The following is a 19,901-nucleotide window of genomic DNA, read 5'->3' on the forward strand; positions in this document are numbered from 1 at the left end:
GTGCACATATGTTAGTCACAAACAGATATTTTGACTCATCACCAGTTACAGCAGGTATATTAACAATTGCTGCACTCCGCTCCTTTTATGTGTGCTGGTTCTCTGTGAACGTTTACTGTGCTACTTAATGGAGCTCAGCCATTATTATTATTATTATTATGCTTATGTTTGTTTTTGTTTTTGTTCTTTTTCTGCTGCCATAAAATAGGTCTGTTTACATAGACTTAATAGACAGCTATACTAGCAAGCATCCTCATGCAATGAGCCGCACCACAATTATATGTTTTTAGTTAAATCTGCAAAAAAAGATAACACAGGTATAACATTTTGGCATCAACAAGGTGATACCCAAAGAGCTATTAGCTGAAGACTCAGCATATCTGGGGGAGTGGGGGCGGGGATCTTCTTTGGTTCAAGCCAAAACACAGTTGAACATCTTTACAAAATTACCATCATGATAACCCTGCAATGCCACCTGTAAAGTGTCTAATTCACTTCATTCTTCATTTTTCAGTATAACAATGATTCCAACACCGCCAGTGCAGTAAAAGCATGCATGGATAGAAAAGCACACAATGTAAAACTATCACTGAAAGATTTGCCTCGCCAGAGCCCAAATCTCAGTGAGGCATCATTTTGACAGAGAACAAAATAAAAGGCAGCCAATATCCAAAAAAGAGCTTTGAATATCCTTCAAGAAGCCTGGAGAACAATCGTGAAGATTACTTAAATAAATTATAATAGAGCTTGCTTAAGAGAGTTCAGTCTGCATTGAAGAATAAAATTGGCTACACCAACTATTAGCAGCTATTTCAAGCTTGTTAGAATAGTACAAATTCTGTTGTTGCCTTTATAGGCAATATTATACAACCCCAATTCCAGTGACGTTGGGACGTTGTGTAAAACGTAAATCAAAACAGAATACAATGATTTGCAAATCCTTTTCAACCTATATTCAAGTGAAGACACTACAAAGACAAGATATCTACTGTTCAAACTGATAAACTTTGTTGTTTTGTAAATCTTCACTCATTTTGAATTTGATGCCTGTAACACATTCCAAAAAAGCTGGGACAGGGGCATGTTTACCACTGTGTTATAACTTTTAACAACACTCAATAAGTGTTTGAGAACTGATGACACTAATTGTTGAAGCTGTGGAGGTGGAATTCTTTCCCATTCCTGCTTGATGTACAACTGCAGTTGCTCAACAGTCCGGAGTCTCCATTGTCGTATTTGGCACTTCATAATGCGACACATATTTTCAATGTGAGACAGGTCTGGACTGGAGGCAGGCTACTCTAGTACCCGCACTCTTTTACTACGAAGCCAGGCTGTTGTAGCACATGCAGAATGTGGTTTTGCATTGTCCTGCTGACATAAACAGGGACGTCCCTAAAAAAGACATCGCTGTACGTACCTTTCAGCATTAATGGTGCCTTCACAGATGTGCAAGCTACCCATGCCATGGGCACTAACACACCCCGTACCATCACAGATGCTGCCTTTTGAACTTGCGCTGATAACAATCTGGATGGTCCTTTTCCTTTTTGGCCCACAGGACACGACATCCATGATTTCCAAAAACAATTTGAAATGTGGACTTTTCAGACCACAGCACACTTTTCCACTTTACATCAGTCCATCTCACATGAGCTTGGGCCCAGAGAAGCTGGTGGCGTTTCTGGGTATTGCTGATATATGGCTTTTGCTTTGTTTGGTAGAGTTTTAACTTGCACTATAGATGTAGAGCCAAACTATGTTAACTGAAAATGGTTTTTCGAAGAATTCCTGAGCCGCCGTGGTAATATCCTTTACAGAATGATGTTGGTTTTTAATTCCATTAGAAAATTCTAAATAAATAGTTTTGCACACTCTGGGCAGGGTAAGATTACACCAATAACAAGTGGATAATCAATACCCTGCATAACAAACACCGATGGCAACACCAAAACTAAAGAAAGGCTTTAATACCTGCGCCTATTATTGATGCCACTATTGGCATAACTGTCATTTGCATGACCTTAAAAGGTGACATTTTATCTGAGATAAAACAGTAATTACATAAACCACTTCACAGTTGGACTCATTGAACAGTTGGATTAAATCCCTGGAGCCAGTCAGTGTCTTTCAATTAGTGCTTCCTCAACCTGTCAACATATTGTAGAGCAAGACAGTCAAATTGCACCTGCTCATTCACCCTGAGAAGAACATTAGCTTCACGTCTGTGTAACGTTATGTAATGTAATGTAATTTCTGCAGGTGTGGAAACACCTGCATCCTCCACAGTAAATTGTTAGATGTATTGTGGTATTCCAAATTATAATTTGAGATCTGGTAAAATTAAGCAAACTCTGCCTAGTAATAAAATCATGTCATATGAGCAGAAACTGTTATTATAATAGACACCGTGTTGGATCTGTTTTCTACATTTCTGCAGAAAATACTGAATGTTCAGTTTTGTTGGACGTTTGTATATTGAGTTCCTTTGTTAATCTGTATCTTTAATTTAGAATATGGGCTTTATATTTCCATAATTCATTGTCTAAATATGTATTATGTATCTCAGTATTTACAATATAAACTGATAGATAGAAGAAATCAGATTTCAGCAATGATTCTGTTAGTTTAAACGCACTGTGTCATGCTGTTTGTTACAAAATCTGTGCCAGCTTTAAGTCATTAGTGGGGAACAAAAACTCTGCTCAGAAGATTAGCTACATCCATTGTTTTCAGCTGTGGCACAGCATGTCCTTCAGCTCAAATGACACTCGTGTTATCCAGAGCGTAACTGATCCAAAAGCTTGACTGTGAGACGCTTAAACTGTTGGGTTTTTCTGCTTCTGATAGCAGAATTTCTCTTGAATATGAATGTATATTTGAAGCAATTCCATACCACTCAGGAAATCAGCAAAGAGAGCCAGCATGAGGAGAAGTGCTGTAGAGGTTGATATTATTATGGTCTCCCACTGACCTCAAATAAGCACTTCAACCTGCCCATACAAACACATGCACACATCTGCATCTCTCTCTCTCACACACATACTTTCTCTCTTTCTTGCACTTTCCACTCTGATTAGGGTTGATAAAGGATCACTGTGCATTAAAATATGCCTACCTCCCATGTGATTCCTTTACTGCTTAATGGCAAAAGTCCAGGTGTGGTGGATTACAGCTGGCTCGTGCGTCATAGCTAAAGGCCACCATTCTCTTGAGAGTGGCTTCATGGTGGGCTACTTTCAGATGGTGCGCCAACCCCAGGGCCAACTAATGAGGCTAATGAATGTCTTTGGGACTGGTGGAAAGAGAGCTTAAATATTACAGTGAATATTGACCAGGCTACTCAGCTAGACTGTGGAAAGGCACTGGTACTCCTTTGTGAAGAGAAGATATATATTTTAGTCATGCTAATTGCACCTACAGGTACTGACTGATATTAAAAGGAATCTTGGTGATGTTGGTGTGTCACAACAGGATATCCCCATTTCTTTTCTTGTGAAAATGTTTACAAATATATATATACAAGGAATATTTAAATTTAAGGAAGATTATGATGTGACTATTGAATGGATTGCCATAAGTAACTAGTTTTGATCAAGGCTGTTATCAAAAGAATAATTTTAATTGTACATTACTGTGTTCAGTACTGTATGAATTGACGTCCTGCAGTAGTCTGAGCAGCAGGTGAACTACAGGAGGATTTTGGGTCACCTGATTAAGCTCTAAATATGCACTTAATTACAAAGGAAACATTTAAAGCTGGTCTAAGGGATGAAAGCTGAAGGCTCTGCTTGTTTTTTTTCCTTTTAAGAACCACAAGTAAGCCAGCAGTCCTAGATGAAGTGCTCTATTGGGGCGATATGGTCTTTAAGATAAGATGGAGTTTGATCATTTAAGAAAAATGTTTAAATTCAACACTGAAGTTAAAAGGGGTCAATGAGGAAAAGCTAATATTGGAGAAGTATGGGATGCCTTTCTAGTCCCTATCAGCACTCTCACTGCATTCTGGATCAAATAAATTACAGTAGTCCAGCCTAGAAATAATGAATGCTTCAACAAGTTTTTCAACCCCTAAGTAATGCCTTGAAGAGCTTTTTAATGTTGCAGTGTTGTATGTTTTAGAGAGATCTAATGCTGTTTCTGCCTTTTATTCAAGACTGAATGTGTAAATAGAGACTACAAACCTCTCAATTGTTTGTTAATGGTGCGACAGCGGTTAGAAAGAGTTTGTGCTGCTAATTCAATGCTAATTCTGGTAGTTAGTGTCTGCAACTCTGCTTTGCCAAAAGACCTTGAATGTACATCACACAAAGAACCTCGACCCCTTTATCAGTCCTGGTGGTCACCATGGCAACAGTGTCTGCATCCAGGCAGTTCATGAAGGCTATTAGAAACAAGGGGTTTCTGCATCAGTAGCCCCTGTGCAATAGCTAAGCTCAATGCACTCGAAGGAAACTAATAAGTCTGAGTTCTTGTGCAGAATTTATCTGGGATTATTTTTACAGAATATCAAAGCTTACAGTTCCTCGGAATAGAGTTATGATTATGCAGCAATATAATAGTCATTTAGCAAAGCCTAACTGCATACACTAATATCGATACAGGCACACTACAGGTAATTCAGATAACCTCAAGAATACTTTAACAAAATCAAAGTTTCACATGATGTCAGATAATGAATCTACATTTTAAAGGGTTTGTTTTTTTTTAATTAAATCTGCGAAGGTCAGTGGGCATTTAAGGGAAATGTAGGGTACTCGTGGGTCTTGTAGTTCAGAAGCATGCCAAAGAAGCCCTATTATCTCAACAAAACTTTTCCCCAGAGGTGTGAATGAATTTCTAATTGAAGTGCTGTTTGGTGAAATTATTGATGCACTGCTAAACAGGACATATATGATATCCAAACATGAGATTTTGTAATAAGCCCTGCACCAGAAAGGCTGTTAAATGCAAAGGTGATGTGAATTCTCATGAAATGTTATGCAAAATTAAAAAACTGCAAACATGCTAAACGGATATCGTGGCAAAATTGAAATAAATGTCCATCGATGCAGAGGGTATGAAAAGAGACTGATCATGCAGGAACATTGTGCCACATCTTGTCTTCTGCATGACCTTACTTTGTCTTTGCTCAGGTTAGTGCTGTTGCCAGGATACAATTTCCTATGGCAACACTTGAGCCGAGGAGGTGAACAGCAGTGAAAGGATTCAGGTAACCGGCTGCTTTGCATCCTGTGGACCGGAAGCCCATACATAGACATATGTGCACATCCGCACACATAAGCAGCCCTCAAAGTTCAATTTGATTCAGCACAGCGGCTGACATTTTTCTCTTGCACATAAAATGAAATCAGACACAATTTGGGCAATTTTACGTTAATCTGTTATGCATATTAAAGTTATTTATGTCTAATATACTGAAAATTATGTGGTCATGGATGTGCTACATGTTATGTCTAACAGAATTAGTCACTTCTTTGTGTCTTGTGTGCAATAATGATCACTGCTGCACAGAAATATTCACTCAGTTTCTATCCTCACTTCAATAAAATGAAAGTAACACTTATCATGGTGGACTGCAAGAGTAGATGAGATTGTTTGCGTGACTGTCGTTCAGTGTTCAGTATATATATGAGCCTTAATAATGGGAGGAGCTGCAGCACAGCTTAAAGTTTGAGAAACTCATTCCCCTGAGAGACTTTAAAGCACTGCCATATTTATATAGTCATGTTTTAATTAGTTGGTAGTGTGTGTGTGTGTGTGTGTGTGTGTGTGTGTGTGTGTGTGTGTGTGTGTGTGTGTGTGTGTGTGTGTGTGTGTGTGTGTGTGTGTGTGTGTGTGTGTGTGCGCATTGTTGTTTGAGTAAATAAATGTCATTGTGGTGTTGTGCCCTAAAATGTAAAGCATCAATAACTATTTAATTAACTAACTAGATATATGAACAGCAGCTTATTGTATATTCATTGCAACAGACAGCAGATCCTCTCCGTTTATATGAGTGCATACTGCCACCATTCGTTGGAAGGGCATTACTACCTCAGCCGTGCACATCCTGTTACTAATTCTGAAGCGTATTAATATTGAAAAGCATGTCACTTAATTGTCGGATCTAACCTGGTAAAGCAAAATGGTCCCCTTTGCCCCGTCCTCCATAGTTGCAGACCAAGGCTGTTTCACAGAATAAAGTGTCTCAACAGGTCTGCATGTTTTTCTCTTTTCTCAAGCACTTCCACATCCTCATGGTCATCACTGAACTTAACGGTTTCACAGGAAGCAACACGTCATTGCAAAAGCACCACGCCAACACTTGCTCATTGACCCTCAACTCTGCTGGATTCAGATGATGAAAGTGTCAGGGATGCTGAGCTTACACTACTCAGTGCTGCGATGAGCATTGTCGGGTGGGGTGAGGTGGTGAGCGGGGCCTCTTCATCAATGGGACTCCATTATGACTCATCTGTACTAAACACCTACAACCTATCCTTGCTGTGCAAAGCTTCCCTTTGTCCTGCCGAGTGTGTCTCATCCAGCACTTGAGAGATGAGGACTCGCTGTCTATATTTTATATTGTTGCAAAACACATAACTGCATCAGACGGTAAATTCAGTCTTTCACAATTTATGATATGTTTTCCCACTTATGTGCGTTAGACTTGAGTCCAGGAAAGAATTTATTATGTTAGCGTAAATAGACTGAGTGAAACTGAATCGGAATTCTTGGTTGAATAGGGGGAATGAATTTCCGGTGACAAACAGTCCTCAGCTTTTCAGGGGCAAAAACCGACTGCAGCCTCAGTTCAGTGTAACTACAATTACAAGCATAAACAGTTCATGTCATTGTATGGAAAATTCTAATTGTGTTGAGTAACTAGAAAACTTGCTTAGGCTGCATTATTCAGTTTCATAAGAACTGTCCCTCCTGCATATAAATGCACTCTCAAAATTGTCCAAAAGATGGTAACATAGAGTAAATGGACTGGTTCTTATGAAGCACTTTTCTGCTCAGCTTGAGCACTTAAAGCAATTTATACAACATGTCTCATTCACCCATCATCTAATCGAAAGGAAAAAAACATATTTATCAACATGTAGAGCACTCCTTACGTTGTGGTACATCTTATCTCCTGTGGTACATCACACTCCCATGAATGCACCGGGAGCAGCCAGGGATTCAGTATCTTGCCCCAAGGATACTTCGACATGCAAACTGGAGCAGCCAAGGATCAAACCGCCAAACCTCTGATTTAGTAGATGACCTGCTCTGCCCGCTAAATCGCAGCCACCCCTCAAAGCTGACCTCCTGTGAGGTCAGCTTTTACAAGAACTGGGAAATTTATCCACCAACAAAGTTCAAAGTGCAGTTTTCTGTGTAACTGGTAATGTATTTCTTTTCACAAGCTCTCCTATAACACATGAGAGTATGCCAAACATCAAATTAAGCCAGCCTGACTTCTGTTTGACCGTAATCTCAGACAGTCATCACCTCCTGTACCCAGCAGTCACTGTTCTGCCTTCTCATATCAAAGCTTATGATTAATTCTTAGAAAATAAACTTCAAAATAATTCACCATTATATATCTGTGAAGAGAAAAATCAGTAAATCTGACACTACCTGGCTTTGTGCAGCAGTAAATATGTCTAAATATTTGCCATCGAAAAAAGCTAACTCAGCGAGGAATTCATAAAATACAACAAAAACAAACCAACATGATCCCCTAATTTTTTTAAAGGTCTCTTTAAAACCTTTTGTTTTCAACATGTTCTTTCTAATCAAACGTTTGACATGATTTGTTCTATTCAGTATGCAAATTTAGTCTATGGGGTTTTTGTTTTATTTTCCAGAATAGCTGCCAGCATTTTGACTGTTATAAAAAAAGGACACTTATTAAAAATTGTTCATTTTTAGTATAATTGTGTCCTTCTGAATACAAATCAATTATGCATAGCTTTAGGCCTTGTTGAATTTCATTTTAAATCTCTTTTTTACCCTCTAATCTCAGCCCAAATTGTTTTAATCTTCCTGCCAAGTACAATGAAACAGTTTTCCTCTACCCTCAGTGCATTAACTGCATATCTCCAGTATATTTTTATTACAGCAATTAATCTTGGCTTGGGTTACATATACTTGCATTTTCTGCTAAGATGTGTACCCACTGCCTCCTAGTGTATCCGTTGGATAATAATCAGAACATTGAGTTCATTCTTCTCTGATCATTCTCTTGTAGGCAAATTCATGTGCAGACTGTCTTTGTCTTGCTGCATGACCCACTTTCTCTTGAAACTGTGGCCTGGAATATTTCCCTTAGAATTTGCTGGTATAATTTGGACGTCACTGGTTTGTCAGTAATAGCAAAGCAGGTCCAAGTTATGTATATATACACCACCACGTTTCACAGTTGGAGTACCTGACAAGATGCTCACTAAAACCCCACTGTGATCCCATTAGTTCCTTGTCAAATCCCTAGCAGATCCCGTTCCTCAATAAATAAATTGTAATTTATCATGTTTTTCTCTCTCATCTTTTAATTAGGTTCTGCTTATCTCTGCGTATCTGCTTGTTTTTGCAGTTATGTTGTGCTGAGGCATCCAGCACACACCCTCTCTTCTTGGCCAGAAAAAAAACTTGAACTGAAATAAAAGACTTTGTTCTGTTTTCAAAATCATCTTTGGCTGATGTAGATAAATATCAAGGAAATGAGAAAGGACACCATCACAAAATTTAATATATAGATATACAGAAAATACTAGCTTAATTTGGATTTTACCATACCATGATAATTAATCCCATTAATATCTGTGAAACAAAGTTGACTTGGATTGTTGAGTGTTATGTGCTTTGTATATGAGAAGCTGTAAATAGGGCAATCAGCTGTCCCTCTTTAAGTGGGACTGCACAGTGTTGGCACTCCTGTCCCACATCTTGAGATCACATCCTACATTTTCACTTGCTGCACAGGACACTATTCTAAAGCCTGGCTCTTACTCAGTGAGTGTAAAAGGAAAAACTTTTTATTTTTATTCAGACGTATGTTAACCTGCATAATATTTTGCCAATTAGTGGATGTTACAAGTTACCAAAAAGGCTCAGCACTAGTAACGTGCACCGCTGTGTTTGTCCCACATTAATTTGTTGGGATTTGGTCATCTCAGCTGTAAATAGAATATCAGTCCTCTACCTGCAAGATGGTGTTTTCTACAGGCCTCCAAATCTGCTGTCAGATAGCAAACATCCAGATATTTTAGGAAATTTAAGCATCCATCATTTGGGGTTAACGTCAGCTGCACTCCATAAGTCCATATCCAGAGAGCAATAAAAGATATATATCCTTAAAAATATGAAGGATCGGGCTCAAGGTCATCTAGATGTCTAGATATTGGAATTTCAAATGTCTCTTTTTATTTATTTTTTTTATATTCATTTATTTTTAGAAAATTATTGTCAGTAAGGATTTGAAATTTTAAACTTTTCTGCAATTCCTATCACCTGGGATTACATCCAGACAAATCAGAAATGTTGTGGTGTGAGGCATTTGAGAAACTGGACTGATCCACTTGAAATTACATTTAATGTGTATGCACGCGATTTGTTTCTTAGATCTTATGCAGATGACTTCTGGACTGAAAAGCTAAAAAAAATCACCTGAAAGTGCTGAAACAAGCTGAAATACGAAATTTAAGATGGAGCCATATGGACGGAACTGCTGCACTTCTCCCCCTCGCCGGGTGGTGGCAGCAGCAAGCGCGCATGTGCCACAAACTGTATTCTCCACGCCCATACAAGGCGTTTACTTCAAATTTCCGCATTTTGTGCTAAAAGGACAACTAGTCGCACTAAACTTTTCTCTGTTTTGGTGCAGTTGTTTTAGCTGTTATTTGAGTGGCAATGGCGAGACTTCTTCTGGGGGCAAACCTGAGGAGATGCGTCGCCTCTCAGATCAGAATGGCATCTGATCAGGTAAACTTTGGTGGGTTTGGTGACAGTTTTGGACGTTAGCAGCTAGCTCGCTAACGTCTGCCATATCAGTAAAAGGCTCGCGAGGAAGCCAGGTGGTCAAAAATGCGACTTAATTGGTGGAAAAAGCAAACAGTGATGTTTGTAAATAGAGACGACAGAAGATCCCTCATGGCTGCAATGAAAAACACGCAAAATGATGTATGTGCAGTTTTATTTACCCCTAAACACTTTACTGACTCACTTTTTTGCGACATGTCAGTTGGTTTATGGCTATATAGACTAAGTATGTGACATTAATTGTAACGCTGTTCTTATGAACAGGATAAAATAAATATTTTATCCCCTTTTTAGTTGTGTAAATACCTGAAATCACCAGCATTTATGTGCAAAACTGCTGAAATGTGGCAAGCCCCTTATCTTGGAAGGAAAAATTAATTAAATTAAGCTTTATTCATTGTTTCAAACATATATTGTTGCTGAAAGGAGTCCGTGAAAGAAGTGAAAAATCTAACCTTACTGTGTCATTTCAGTTGAAGGTTGGCACACCTTATTCAGACTCCAATGAAAATGGTCAAAGGTCAAAAAGATCACTGTAGTCTATTCCACATTCTGTACACTCAGTATGAGCTGCTGCCTGGCACACTTCTACTACAACATCCAGCTGCCTCCTTTAGAGGTTGTCACAGCAGATCGATTGTCTCCAGCTCATATCACCCCATCCCTAAGCATCTTCTTCTTTATTATATTCATGAGCCTCCTCTGACATCTTCCTCTTTTCCCTCTGCCTGCCAGCTCCATCTTCAACAGCCTTTATCCAATATATCCACTATCCTTCCTTTACACATGTACAAACCATCTCAGCTTTGCTTCCCTAACTTTATCTCCAAGTGCTCGAAATGTACTCATTTCTAAACTTGTCCAATCTGGTCATCCCAGTGAAGATCTTTACATCTTCAGCTGAGCCTTCTGTCATTTTGTCAGTGCCACCATCTCCAATGTGTCAAGATTTTAACTTGTGATGGATGAGCGTATACTTGTGGGTCAGATGGAAAATAAATGCACTTGTCTTGATTTACAGAAATGTTGGTCCTAATATAATAGCACTTGCACTTTGATGTCTATCGTTTTGTTTTTTTCTTCTAGCTTGGTGAGTTGGGCAAGGGAGCTGGGAAAGGTGGTGGTGGAGGAGGCTCTGTGAGAGAGGCCGGAGGTGCATTTGGAAAGAGAGAAGTAGCGGAAGAGGAGCGATACTTCAGGTAAATATTCCCTGGGATTTTTATTTTTTCCCCACAACACTTTCACCCATTAACTTTTTTTTTGTTTGTTTTTTCCGCTTGTAGGCAGAAGGAAAAGGAGCAGATGGAAGCACTAAGGAAGCATCATACGGAAGAGATTGAGCACCACAAAAAGGAGATTGAGCGTCTACAGAAGGAAATCGATCGCCACAAGGGCAAAATCAGGAAGCTTAAACATGACGACTGAACCTTGTTATTTCTCTTTAGGAGCCCAGACGTATCAAAAGGTTAATGGTTATTAGGCATTGATTTTTGTCCAGCTTATGTAAAGCTGAGGTCATGTTAACACTATAACTTCAAAAACAATAAAATAAAATGATTAATTTTCACATGTATCCAGAATTAATTGCCTCTCCTTTATTGCCTAACTTTTTTTTTTTTTTTAACTTTGAGCTTTGATTTGTTTTTTAGAAAAAGGAGGCTGATCCTGTATGTAGAAATGTGGCTCCCATTGGATTAAAGCGGTGCCAGTTATAGTTCATTCTCCGTGGTTGGATAGCTGATGGAGGGCTCGTTTTTGATCCCAGCGCTACCCGCTTAGTTTGAGTTGCAAAGCCCTTTTGAGCTTGGCCCCGGTTATCGCCTGGTTTGGTTGGCGTTAAGCTCAGCTCACTTCATTGCTTATAAGCGGTAAGCATACGTCTTAAACTTACTATAAGCTTCAGGTTGTCCGATACGAGCACGCCCGGCCTGGCCTGTCAAAACGAACATACTCGGCGAGTTTTCGTCCACATCTCGCGATGATTTCGAAGCAGTGGCGTTGTTCCGGCGAGCCGACGACGAGACCGTATCTGTCTGGAAATTTGTCTCGTGGGTTAGACTCAAACATATTCCGCGCATTTAGACACTATTTGTATGTCCGATAGGCTAGTCGTTTCACGTTTTAACACCCGTCGGAGTTAGTTTCCTGATTCGCTCTGGTGAGTTTCGCTAACTGTGTGTTTGCCCGTGTACGGGGCGCGCGTGTACTTGATTTGCGAAAGGTGTCTTTCTGCACGGCGAGGCCTTCGTATGTAAGCTCGTTAGCCAGCTAGAAAGCTAACCATCATCATTGTTTTGTTTTTTCCGCAAGGGCAAGATAACGTATTCGGGGATCCCTCTTGACTAAAAATGCTGTAAAATCTATCCAGCGTTGTCTACTTGTAGAAGAGGGTGTTGTGGGGTCAAAAACATATGGACGTAAATACATAAAAAGAAAAGCATTCATTTCGCTGGCTTGCAAGCTGCATGTGAAGGGGGGCGGGACTGAGGCTGTACGTGTTTTCTTGAAGTGACCAGGTTGTTGTTGTGCAGTACATTATAACGTGTCGACGCCAATTATAGTTATTAAATTACATTTATAAGAACTACAGTTCCAGTGAGTCCTATTTTTTATTTTTTTGTAATTAAATAGAAAACATAAAGCTTGTAAATCAACTTGATTAACTGCACTTGAGTTGATGACATACATAAAGATTGAAATGTAGTTTAGGATCGTGGATCTTTCTTTTTATTGGTCTGATTTTAAGTAAAATAAACTCTTAAAAAGAACCATTAAAATGTATTTCTTTGCTTTGCTGCTGAAGGAGAATGGCTGCTGCTGAGGTAAACGGTAGTTCTGCCCCGGCAAAGGAGGAGGAAGAGCCTATGGATGTGACCACAACACACACAGAGAACTACCAGACCCTCCTTGATGCTGGGCTGCCCCAGAAAGTAGCTGAAAGTCTAGATAATATCTTCCAGACAGGTGAGTGGCTGTTTGTTTATTTCCACTAAAAGAATAATGTATAGCTGCTTTTCTGTAGCTGAGCCTGATGCTGAACGTCCATTGTACCCGTAGGCCTAGTGGCATACGTTGACCTGGATGAAAGGGCTATCGATGCACTGCGGGAATTCAATGAGGAGGGAGCGCTTACTGTGCTGCAGCAGTTCAAAGAGAGCGACCTGTCCCATGTACAGGTATCCACATAGGAGAAAATGAATAGACCCATGTCTATTTTCCCTTGACAGGAGTTTTAACTTGACACAAATTGTTGCAAATTGATTATCTCATTTGATTTTGTTTTTCATTGCAGAATAAAAGTGCTTTCCTTTGTGGAGTTATGAAGACCTACAGGCAGAGAGAAAAACAAGGAAGTAAGGTACAAGAGTCCACCAAGGGCCCAGATGAGGCAAAAATAAAGGTAAACAAAGTCATTTGGCTAAGCTCTTTTGTGTAGCGGGTCAGATTGAATGTCATATAAACACGCCTCTGCAGCCGCAGTTCAGTTAATGTTTGTTTTGTGTGTGTGTGTGTTTCAGGCCCTGTTGGAGCGCACAGGATACACCCTGGATGTCACTACAGGCCAGAGAAAATATGGGGGTCCTCCACCTGAGGATGTGTTCAAAGGCACTCATCCAGGCAGTGGAACTGAGGTAGAGAAGTGATTGACAGATTAAAAAATTGTCTGTCATGATTTCCAAGGCTGGGTTTTATTATTTGTGTAAGATTGAGAAAATATAAGCTAAATGTCATTCATAAAGACTAAAAGCGTAATGTTTTGCAAATCATTACGCTCTCTCACATTTCTTTCCCCTCTGTCCTCTCCTCAGGTTTTTGTTGGAAAAATCCCCAGGGATTTGTATGAAGATGAGCTGGTGCCGCTCTTTGAGTCTGCTGGTCCCATCTGGGACCTCAGGTTAATGATGGACCCTTTATCTGGTCAGAACAGAGGTTATGCCTTCATCACATACTGCAATAAGGATGATGCACAGAAGGCTGTGAAGCTTGTAAGTAATGTCGCGGGAAATATCAGTCCATATTTTAACAGCTTGAGGAGAAATAGACTTAAAGGTTTACTTATTAGAAAGTGTAATAACTTGTGCTTCACAGTATTTTCAGCTCATTTCACTCATTTGTTAACTTGTCTGGGGTTTTTTTGTTGTTGTTTTTTTACAGTGTGATAACCATGAAATCCGCCCTGGCAAGTACTTGGGAGTTTGTATATCTGTTGCAAACAATCGCCTGTTTGTCGGATCGATTCCAAAGAACAAAACAAGAGAAAGTATATTGGAAGACTTTGGCAAAGTGACAGGTTTGTTTCTAACATGCAGGTTTTTGTTTCTTAGAGACTCATTTAAACAAATTATCAGTGCTTAAAAATGATTGATAAACACACACAACAATGGTTGTGAAAGTCAGATGTTATTGTTTACCTCACAGAGGGTCTCCAAGAGGTGATATTGTATCATCAGCCGGATGACAAGAAAAAGAACCGTGGTTTCTGTTTCCTCGAGTATGAGGACCACAAGTCCGCGGCACAGGCTCGCCGTCGCCTGATGAGCGGCAAGGTCAAAGTGTGGGGGAACCCGGTCACTGTGGAGTGGGCTGACCCTGTAGCTGAACCAGACCCAGAGGTCATGGCTAAGGTTAGTGATTTTAGTGTCTCATTGTTTAATACACATCAGGCATGCTCTGCATTCCAGTGCGACAAACATACTGTTTCCTCTGTTGTTACAGGTAAAGGTGCTCTTTGTGAGGAAGCTGGCAACAGCAGTGACTGAGGAGCTTCTTGAAAAGACCTTTTCCCAGTTTGGAAAGCTGGAACGAGTGAAGAAATTGAAAGACTACGCTTTTGTCCATTTTGAAGAGAGGGATGCTGCCGTAAAGGTGAGTTTCTCGTGCTTTGGCCAAACCTTTTTGCTTGTGTGACGATTCCGTGAGTTTCTTTTATGAGAAACTGATTGTTTTGTTTGATTAGGCAATGGAGGAGATGAATGGGAAGGAACTGGGAGGAGAAGAAATTGAGATTGTCTTGGCAAAGCCCCCAGACAAGAAGAGGAAAGAGCGCCAAGCAGCTCGGCAGACTACCAGAAATGCGGGGTGAGTCAGAGACATCTGACTGGTCAGCTGACGTCTTCTCATTTAAGGAATCAACTGCTTGAAGTGATATCTTCTTCTTTCCAGGTATGATGACTACTACTACTATCCACCTCCACGCATGCCTCCGCCGGGCCGAGGCAGGGGCCGTGGTGGCCGAGGGGGCTATGCCTATCCACCTGATTACTATGGCTATGATGACTACTACGATGACTACTATGGCTACGACTATCATGACTACCGTGGTGGCTATGAAGACCCTTACTACGGCTACGAAGACGTGTACACCATGAGGGGCCGTGGTACTCGTCCCAGCAGGGGAGGTCCACCTCCTCCCAGGGCTCGTGGAGCTCCACCGACACGAGGCCGGGGTGGCTACGCCCAAAGAGGGCCACCCCTCGGTGGTCCGAGGGGTGGCCGAGGAGGGCGAGGTGCCCCTTTCCAGCCTCAGAGGGGCCGCGGTCCTCGCGGGGCCAGGGGCAATCGCGGCGGCAACGTCGGCGGAAAGAGGAAGGCAGACGTGTTTAACCAGCCTGACTCCAAGCGCCGCCAGACCAACAACCAACAGAACTGGGGGTCCCAGCCCATCGCCCAGCAGCCCCTGCAGCAAGGGGCCGACTATTCTGGTAACTATGGTTACAGTAATGACACCATGGAGTTTTCACAGGATTCTTATGGGCAACAGTGGAAGTAGATGCACCAAAAGGTATTTGGCAACAAAAAAAAAAGAAAAGAGAAAAAAAAAAGAAAAACAACAATAAAAAAACAAAAAAACAAACAGGAGATTGGCCACAATGTTTTTGATTGACTTTTTATTCTTCATCCTTCGTGGAAAAAAAAAATCTGTATATATCTCAGAAAAAATAAAAATAAATGGACAGACCCCAGAATTGGCTCAAGATGATTGGCTGGAAAGCCTTTTGGCTGAAGAAATGAACGTAACCGTTGTGGTGAATCATTTCCTACTCCTACGGTTACATTGGGACACGTGTCTTTAAAAAAAGAAAAACACTCAAAAAACGCTTTTATTGTTACTTTTTGTTCCTGGTTCTTTTTAAAGCCAACAATGAACATTTACACACACAAAAAGAAAAAAAGTGGACATTTCCTTCTCAAAAAGTCTGAGACAACATTAAATAATGAATATTGCCTTGCAGGAAGTTTCTGTCCATGCCCCTTTCCTCCCTTCTCCTTCTTGTACTCCCTTTATTTGTGGTTTCTCATAGTTGCTTTAGGGACTTGCTTGTAAATAAATGCATATGGTAGAGCTTTCTTACGTCATTTTTTTTTTCTTTTTGTTTTTGCAACGGTGGAGAAAAGAATCCACAGGAAGGAAGAAAAATCAAAGTTTTGTAATGTTTAAAGTGTATGCCTAGCGTTTCTAGATATAGACAAATTGTGTTTTTTTTGTTTTTTAAACTGATACCATAACTTCCTATGTTTTCTTTAAACTTGCCCAGTAGAATTTGGTTTGGCTTACCTTAAGAGCCATAGCAGTTTGTTCTCTGATGTTCTTTGTATTTATAACTTTTACGTTTGTTCCGTTTCAATAAAACTCAGCTGAGCATCAGTCAATTGTCAGATACTCAAATTCCGTGTTGTCATTCAGTATTTGATTTGATTTTTAATCTCAATTCTCTCATTTGGATGAATATCTTCTTTTCCAAGTCAAATTCTTTCTCTCTCAAAGGTTAATCACAAACGACTGAAATTGCGCAGTCAGACAACGGGACGAGAATTCGAAAGGTGTCTGGATGATACAAAAGCAGGATTTATTTTTTGTATTCCTTATTCTTCAGACTGCAGTAATATCCTGCACACTGAATTCATGTTGTGAATGTTGCAGCAACAATTAAAGGGACCGCACTGTAAATTGGACTCCTTGCAATTACCCAAGATTGTTCCTGTCTGTCAAACGGTGAACAACCAGCCTACCGTCACTTAATGCTGTCGTTTATGACGAGAAGATGGAAAGCAATTTACTCTTGTGAAAATAATGCAAATGCTTATTGAGCTTTTTATTGACCGGTATAACATTTAATAATTGGAGAGCAGTGGGTAGCTAACACAGGATTTTCACAGGTGTAAATTTCCAGCACCTCCCAGCTCCAGTGTTTTGTTTTTTCCCCTCTTTTTTTAGGGCTGACATCTTATGAAACTTAAGCTCTGTATCCACAAACTTTCAAGACAAGGACAGTTTTGGATAATAGTAGAAAAAAAATTATTCACACGTCTGTGGTCCTGATACTGACCTCCTTACAACATTTAGAGCAACACATTTGACTTGGAATGGATTTTCTGCAGCTAATTTCCAAAATCTGCACATCATCTCATCGTCTTTTTCTCTCCTTTTGAAGACCCCAAGGATCTGACCATCCAAATTTCCTAAAACGCACCTCCAGCTATAGCAAGCGATCACCTGTCAGGATCTGTTTAGAAAACTTTTTGTTTTGTTTCTTTTAGCCATTGCGTTTTGGTACCATGGTGTCATTGTATTTTGTTTCATGTGTCTGTCCTCTTATTCCAACCTGCCTAGGTGGAGAAGCATTGAGAGCGGCACCGCTAGAATGAGGAACTCACCTGAACGGTACTCAAGGGTGAGCTAGCCTTGCACAGAGTACTGTCTCCTCTTCTCTAGCTAATTGTAATCACTGGAGAAACACTAGCCCTAATTATACACTATGCTTTTATCATCTCTTTGCTAATATACTCTGCTGTGAATCAACGTTTTTTTCCTTGGGTTTTTTTTTGGGGGGGGTGATTTTTTTTTTTCTCTCTCTCCTCTTTTCCAGGCTATCAAGAAGAATCAAAAATTGATTGAAGAATCATTGAAAATAATAATTCAAACCGGCAGATTTCTGGGGTTTAGAGAACATGGGAATAATGGGTACTTCATTCACAATTATAATGTCAATTTTTCATCTAAAGGTCAATGGGAGTCGTGCACAAATTTAGACTGATTAAACAGCCAGAAGGGCAGCCAGCCAAGGAATTTGGTAAGCATTTGTAAACCTAAAAATATGCAAAACACCTGCTGCCTGTCTCAGCTTACTGCACCAAAATCGTCTGTTGTCTCCACGCGTTCTTTAATTTGGGCGGTGGGTGCGGAATGGACACTTTTCCCCTTCTGTGCCACTAGAGGTAGCAGCTCTGCACCAGCACTACCAGTGGTGCATTGTTTCCTTTGCCGATGCTGCACTTATTGGCTATTTTCAGAGCTGAATAGGTGTTAATTAGGGGGTCCATATTTACTAGAGAAGTTACTTTTCATATTTATTCAATCCGATTTTGAGCTGCTAACTTAAACATCTGTGAGACTGGCCTGTGTTTAAACAAAGGCTGCACCTCTAAACTGATGTCTTTACCCTTTACCGCCACAAGATGGCAGTAGAAGGGCTACATTATTTGTGTTTCACAGGTAAGCCGGGGATGTAGAGCTAGTTACTGACACATACACATTTTGATTAAAGTGCCTGCAAATGCTGGAGTTTCCATAACAGCCTCTCATGTCAGAACTGTGTCTTTATATGTTGCCTCTTGTCACCAGGCAGTAAAGGAGCTGCCCCCATCCATGTGAATGGGTTCACAGAAATGGAAAGGACTGATTGGTAAGATTGTTCATTATCAAGTAATACTCAGAAAGACTAAATATGATTTTATTTTTAGGTTAGTTCATGTTTTAAAACAATGTTGGATGTCCTAGTTCTAAACTTCCCAGAGCAAGTAAGTCTTATAAGGTTTTCAGAATAAAAATATATAAAGTTATGGATTTTGTGGATTTTATAAATGAGCATCATATGACTCTCTACAGTCATGTGCAGGGTTTGATGGTTAATGTTTAAAAATCGATCAACCAGGATTTCTTTTAGCAAGCTTTTTGTGTATGTTTTCTAGGGACTGCTATCCCTGATGATAAACCACATACCACAAGATGAGGAAGGTGCAGAGGTCCAGAACCCAGGGGGGCACATCAGCAACGTTAGGCTCAACAGAAGTCAGAGGTCAGAAAGTTTTGCAATGTAGTAATCGTATAAATGATCCCCTTCTCAGCTGGAGCAATGTTATGCATCAGAGATGTGAAGATTTTATAGCGCTTGATTTTTAAATAAATAAAAACATGTCCTTTTTTTTTTGTCTTTGGACAGAAATCGAAGAAAAAGATGGACACGTGACCCACAGCTCCATCAGAGGCCTTTGGCTCCGCCTAGTAGGCTGCCACTGCTCATTCATCCAGCTCAAAGATTTACTGCTGGAAGAGGGAACGATCTATGTATCGGACTGTTTGATACATGTTATTGCACAAATAAATTTGCAGCTTTGTGTGTGCATATTTTTTTTCTTTTGTATAAACACAATATTATACCACTACAGCATTTCTGAGATCTCATTAGAAATCACTGAGTGCAGTAAACTATAGCTGACTGTCTCATAGCACATTTCCAGTCAAACCAGTGGAAATGGGCAATAGGAGAGTGGGCATATGTGGCTCACTGTAGACCTCAGCCAATCAAGCTGACTGTACTCAACTCACTGCCTCACATCACTCAATACAAATAAATACAGGAAGCACAAAGTTGACCTAAGCAAAGGAAATTTCATGCCTTAAACGTTTAAATAAATATTGCATAAGTCACACAGGATGTCTGCACCATGGCACTTTTAAGTATATATTCTTAGACGTTCAGTCAAGTGTGATACATTGAATACGCAGATGTGAACGACAGTGGGGGCTGGTTTGGGAAAAAAGGCTGAAGACGTGTTACAACAGAGTCCTGCACCAGCTTAAAGATTTTAGCAAAGCGTCGTGAAGGAGT

The 19,901-nt window shown here is 40.2% G+C and overlaps 2 protein-coding genes across 6 annotated transcripts; both read left to right on the top strand.

Annotated features, from left to right (window-relative positions):
- The first annotated feature begins 9,781 nt into the window (after window positions 1–9,781).
- Window positions 9,782–11,584, top strand: atp5if1a (ATP synthase inhibitory factor subunit 1a). The gene is made up of 3 exons (XM_085395623.1): window positions 9,782–9,954; window positions 11,098–11,210; window positions 11,295–11,584. Exons 1-3 carry the CDS (start codon window positions 9,883–9,885, stop codon window positions 11,434–11,436), a joined length of 327 nt encoding a protein of 108 aa, XP_085251749.1. The 5' UTR covers window positions 9,782–9,882; the 3' UTR covers window positions 11,437–11,584.
- A 122-nt stretch (window positions 11,585–11,706) lies between these two features.
- Window positions 11,707–19,388, top strand: LOC146643627 (heterogeneous nuclear ribonucleoprotein R). Of its 5 annotated transcripts, XR_014909245.1 has the most exons (16): window positions 11,910–12,169; window positions 12,815–12,975; window positions 13,069–13,187; window positions 13,304–13,411; window positions 13,530–13,643; window positions 13,821–13,997; window positions 14,167–14,302; window positions 14,431–14,636; window positions 14,728–14,877; window positions 14,969–15,090; window positions 15,175–15,713; window positions 17,624–17,684; window positions 18,016–18,083; window positions 18,635–18,695; window positions 18,982–19,088; window positions 19,233–19,388. XR_014909245.1 is itself a non-coding variant. In XM_085395622.1 (12 exons), the coding sequence occupies exons 2-12, from the start codon at window positions 12,819–12,821 to the stop codon at window positions 17,656–17,658; spliced, it is 1,863 nt and encodes a 620-aa protein (XP_085251748.1). In that variant the 5' UTR covers window positions 11,910–12,169; window positions 12,815–12,818; the 3' UTR covers window positions 17,659–17,804. The 5 variants fall into 5 exon arrangements, 3 of the variants coding, with proteins under 3 accessions (XP_085251746.1, XP_085251748.1, XP_085251745.1); XR_014909246.1 differs by lacking the exon at window positions 18,016–18,083; XM_085395622.1 differs by lacking the exons at window positions 18,016–18,083; window positions 18,635–18,695; window positions 18,982–19,088; window positions 19,233–19,388 and having other exon boundaries at window positions 17,624–17,804.
- The last annotated feature ends 513 nt before the right edge of the window (window positions 19,389–19,901 follow it).

This window comes from Rhamphochromis longiceps, linkage group LG22 (genome assembly GCF_057381845.1).
Source record: "Rhamphochromis longiceps isolate RC_006_pf linkage group LG22, R_longiceps_female_GT1.1, whole genome shotgun sequence".
Taxonomy (NCBI): Eukaryota; Metazoa; Chordata; class Actinopteri; order Cichliformes; family Cichlidae; genus Rhamphochromis; species Rhamphochromis longiceps.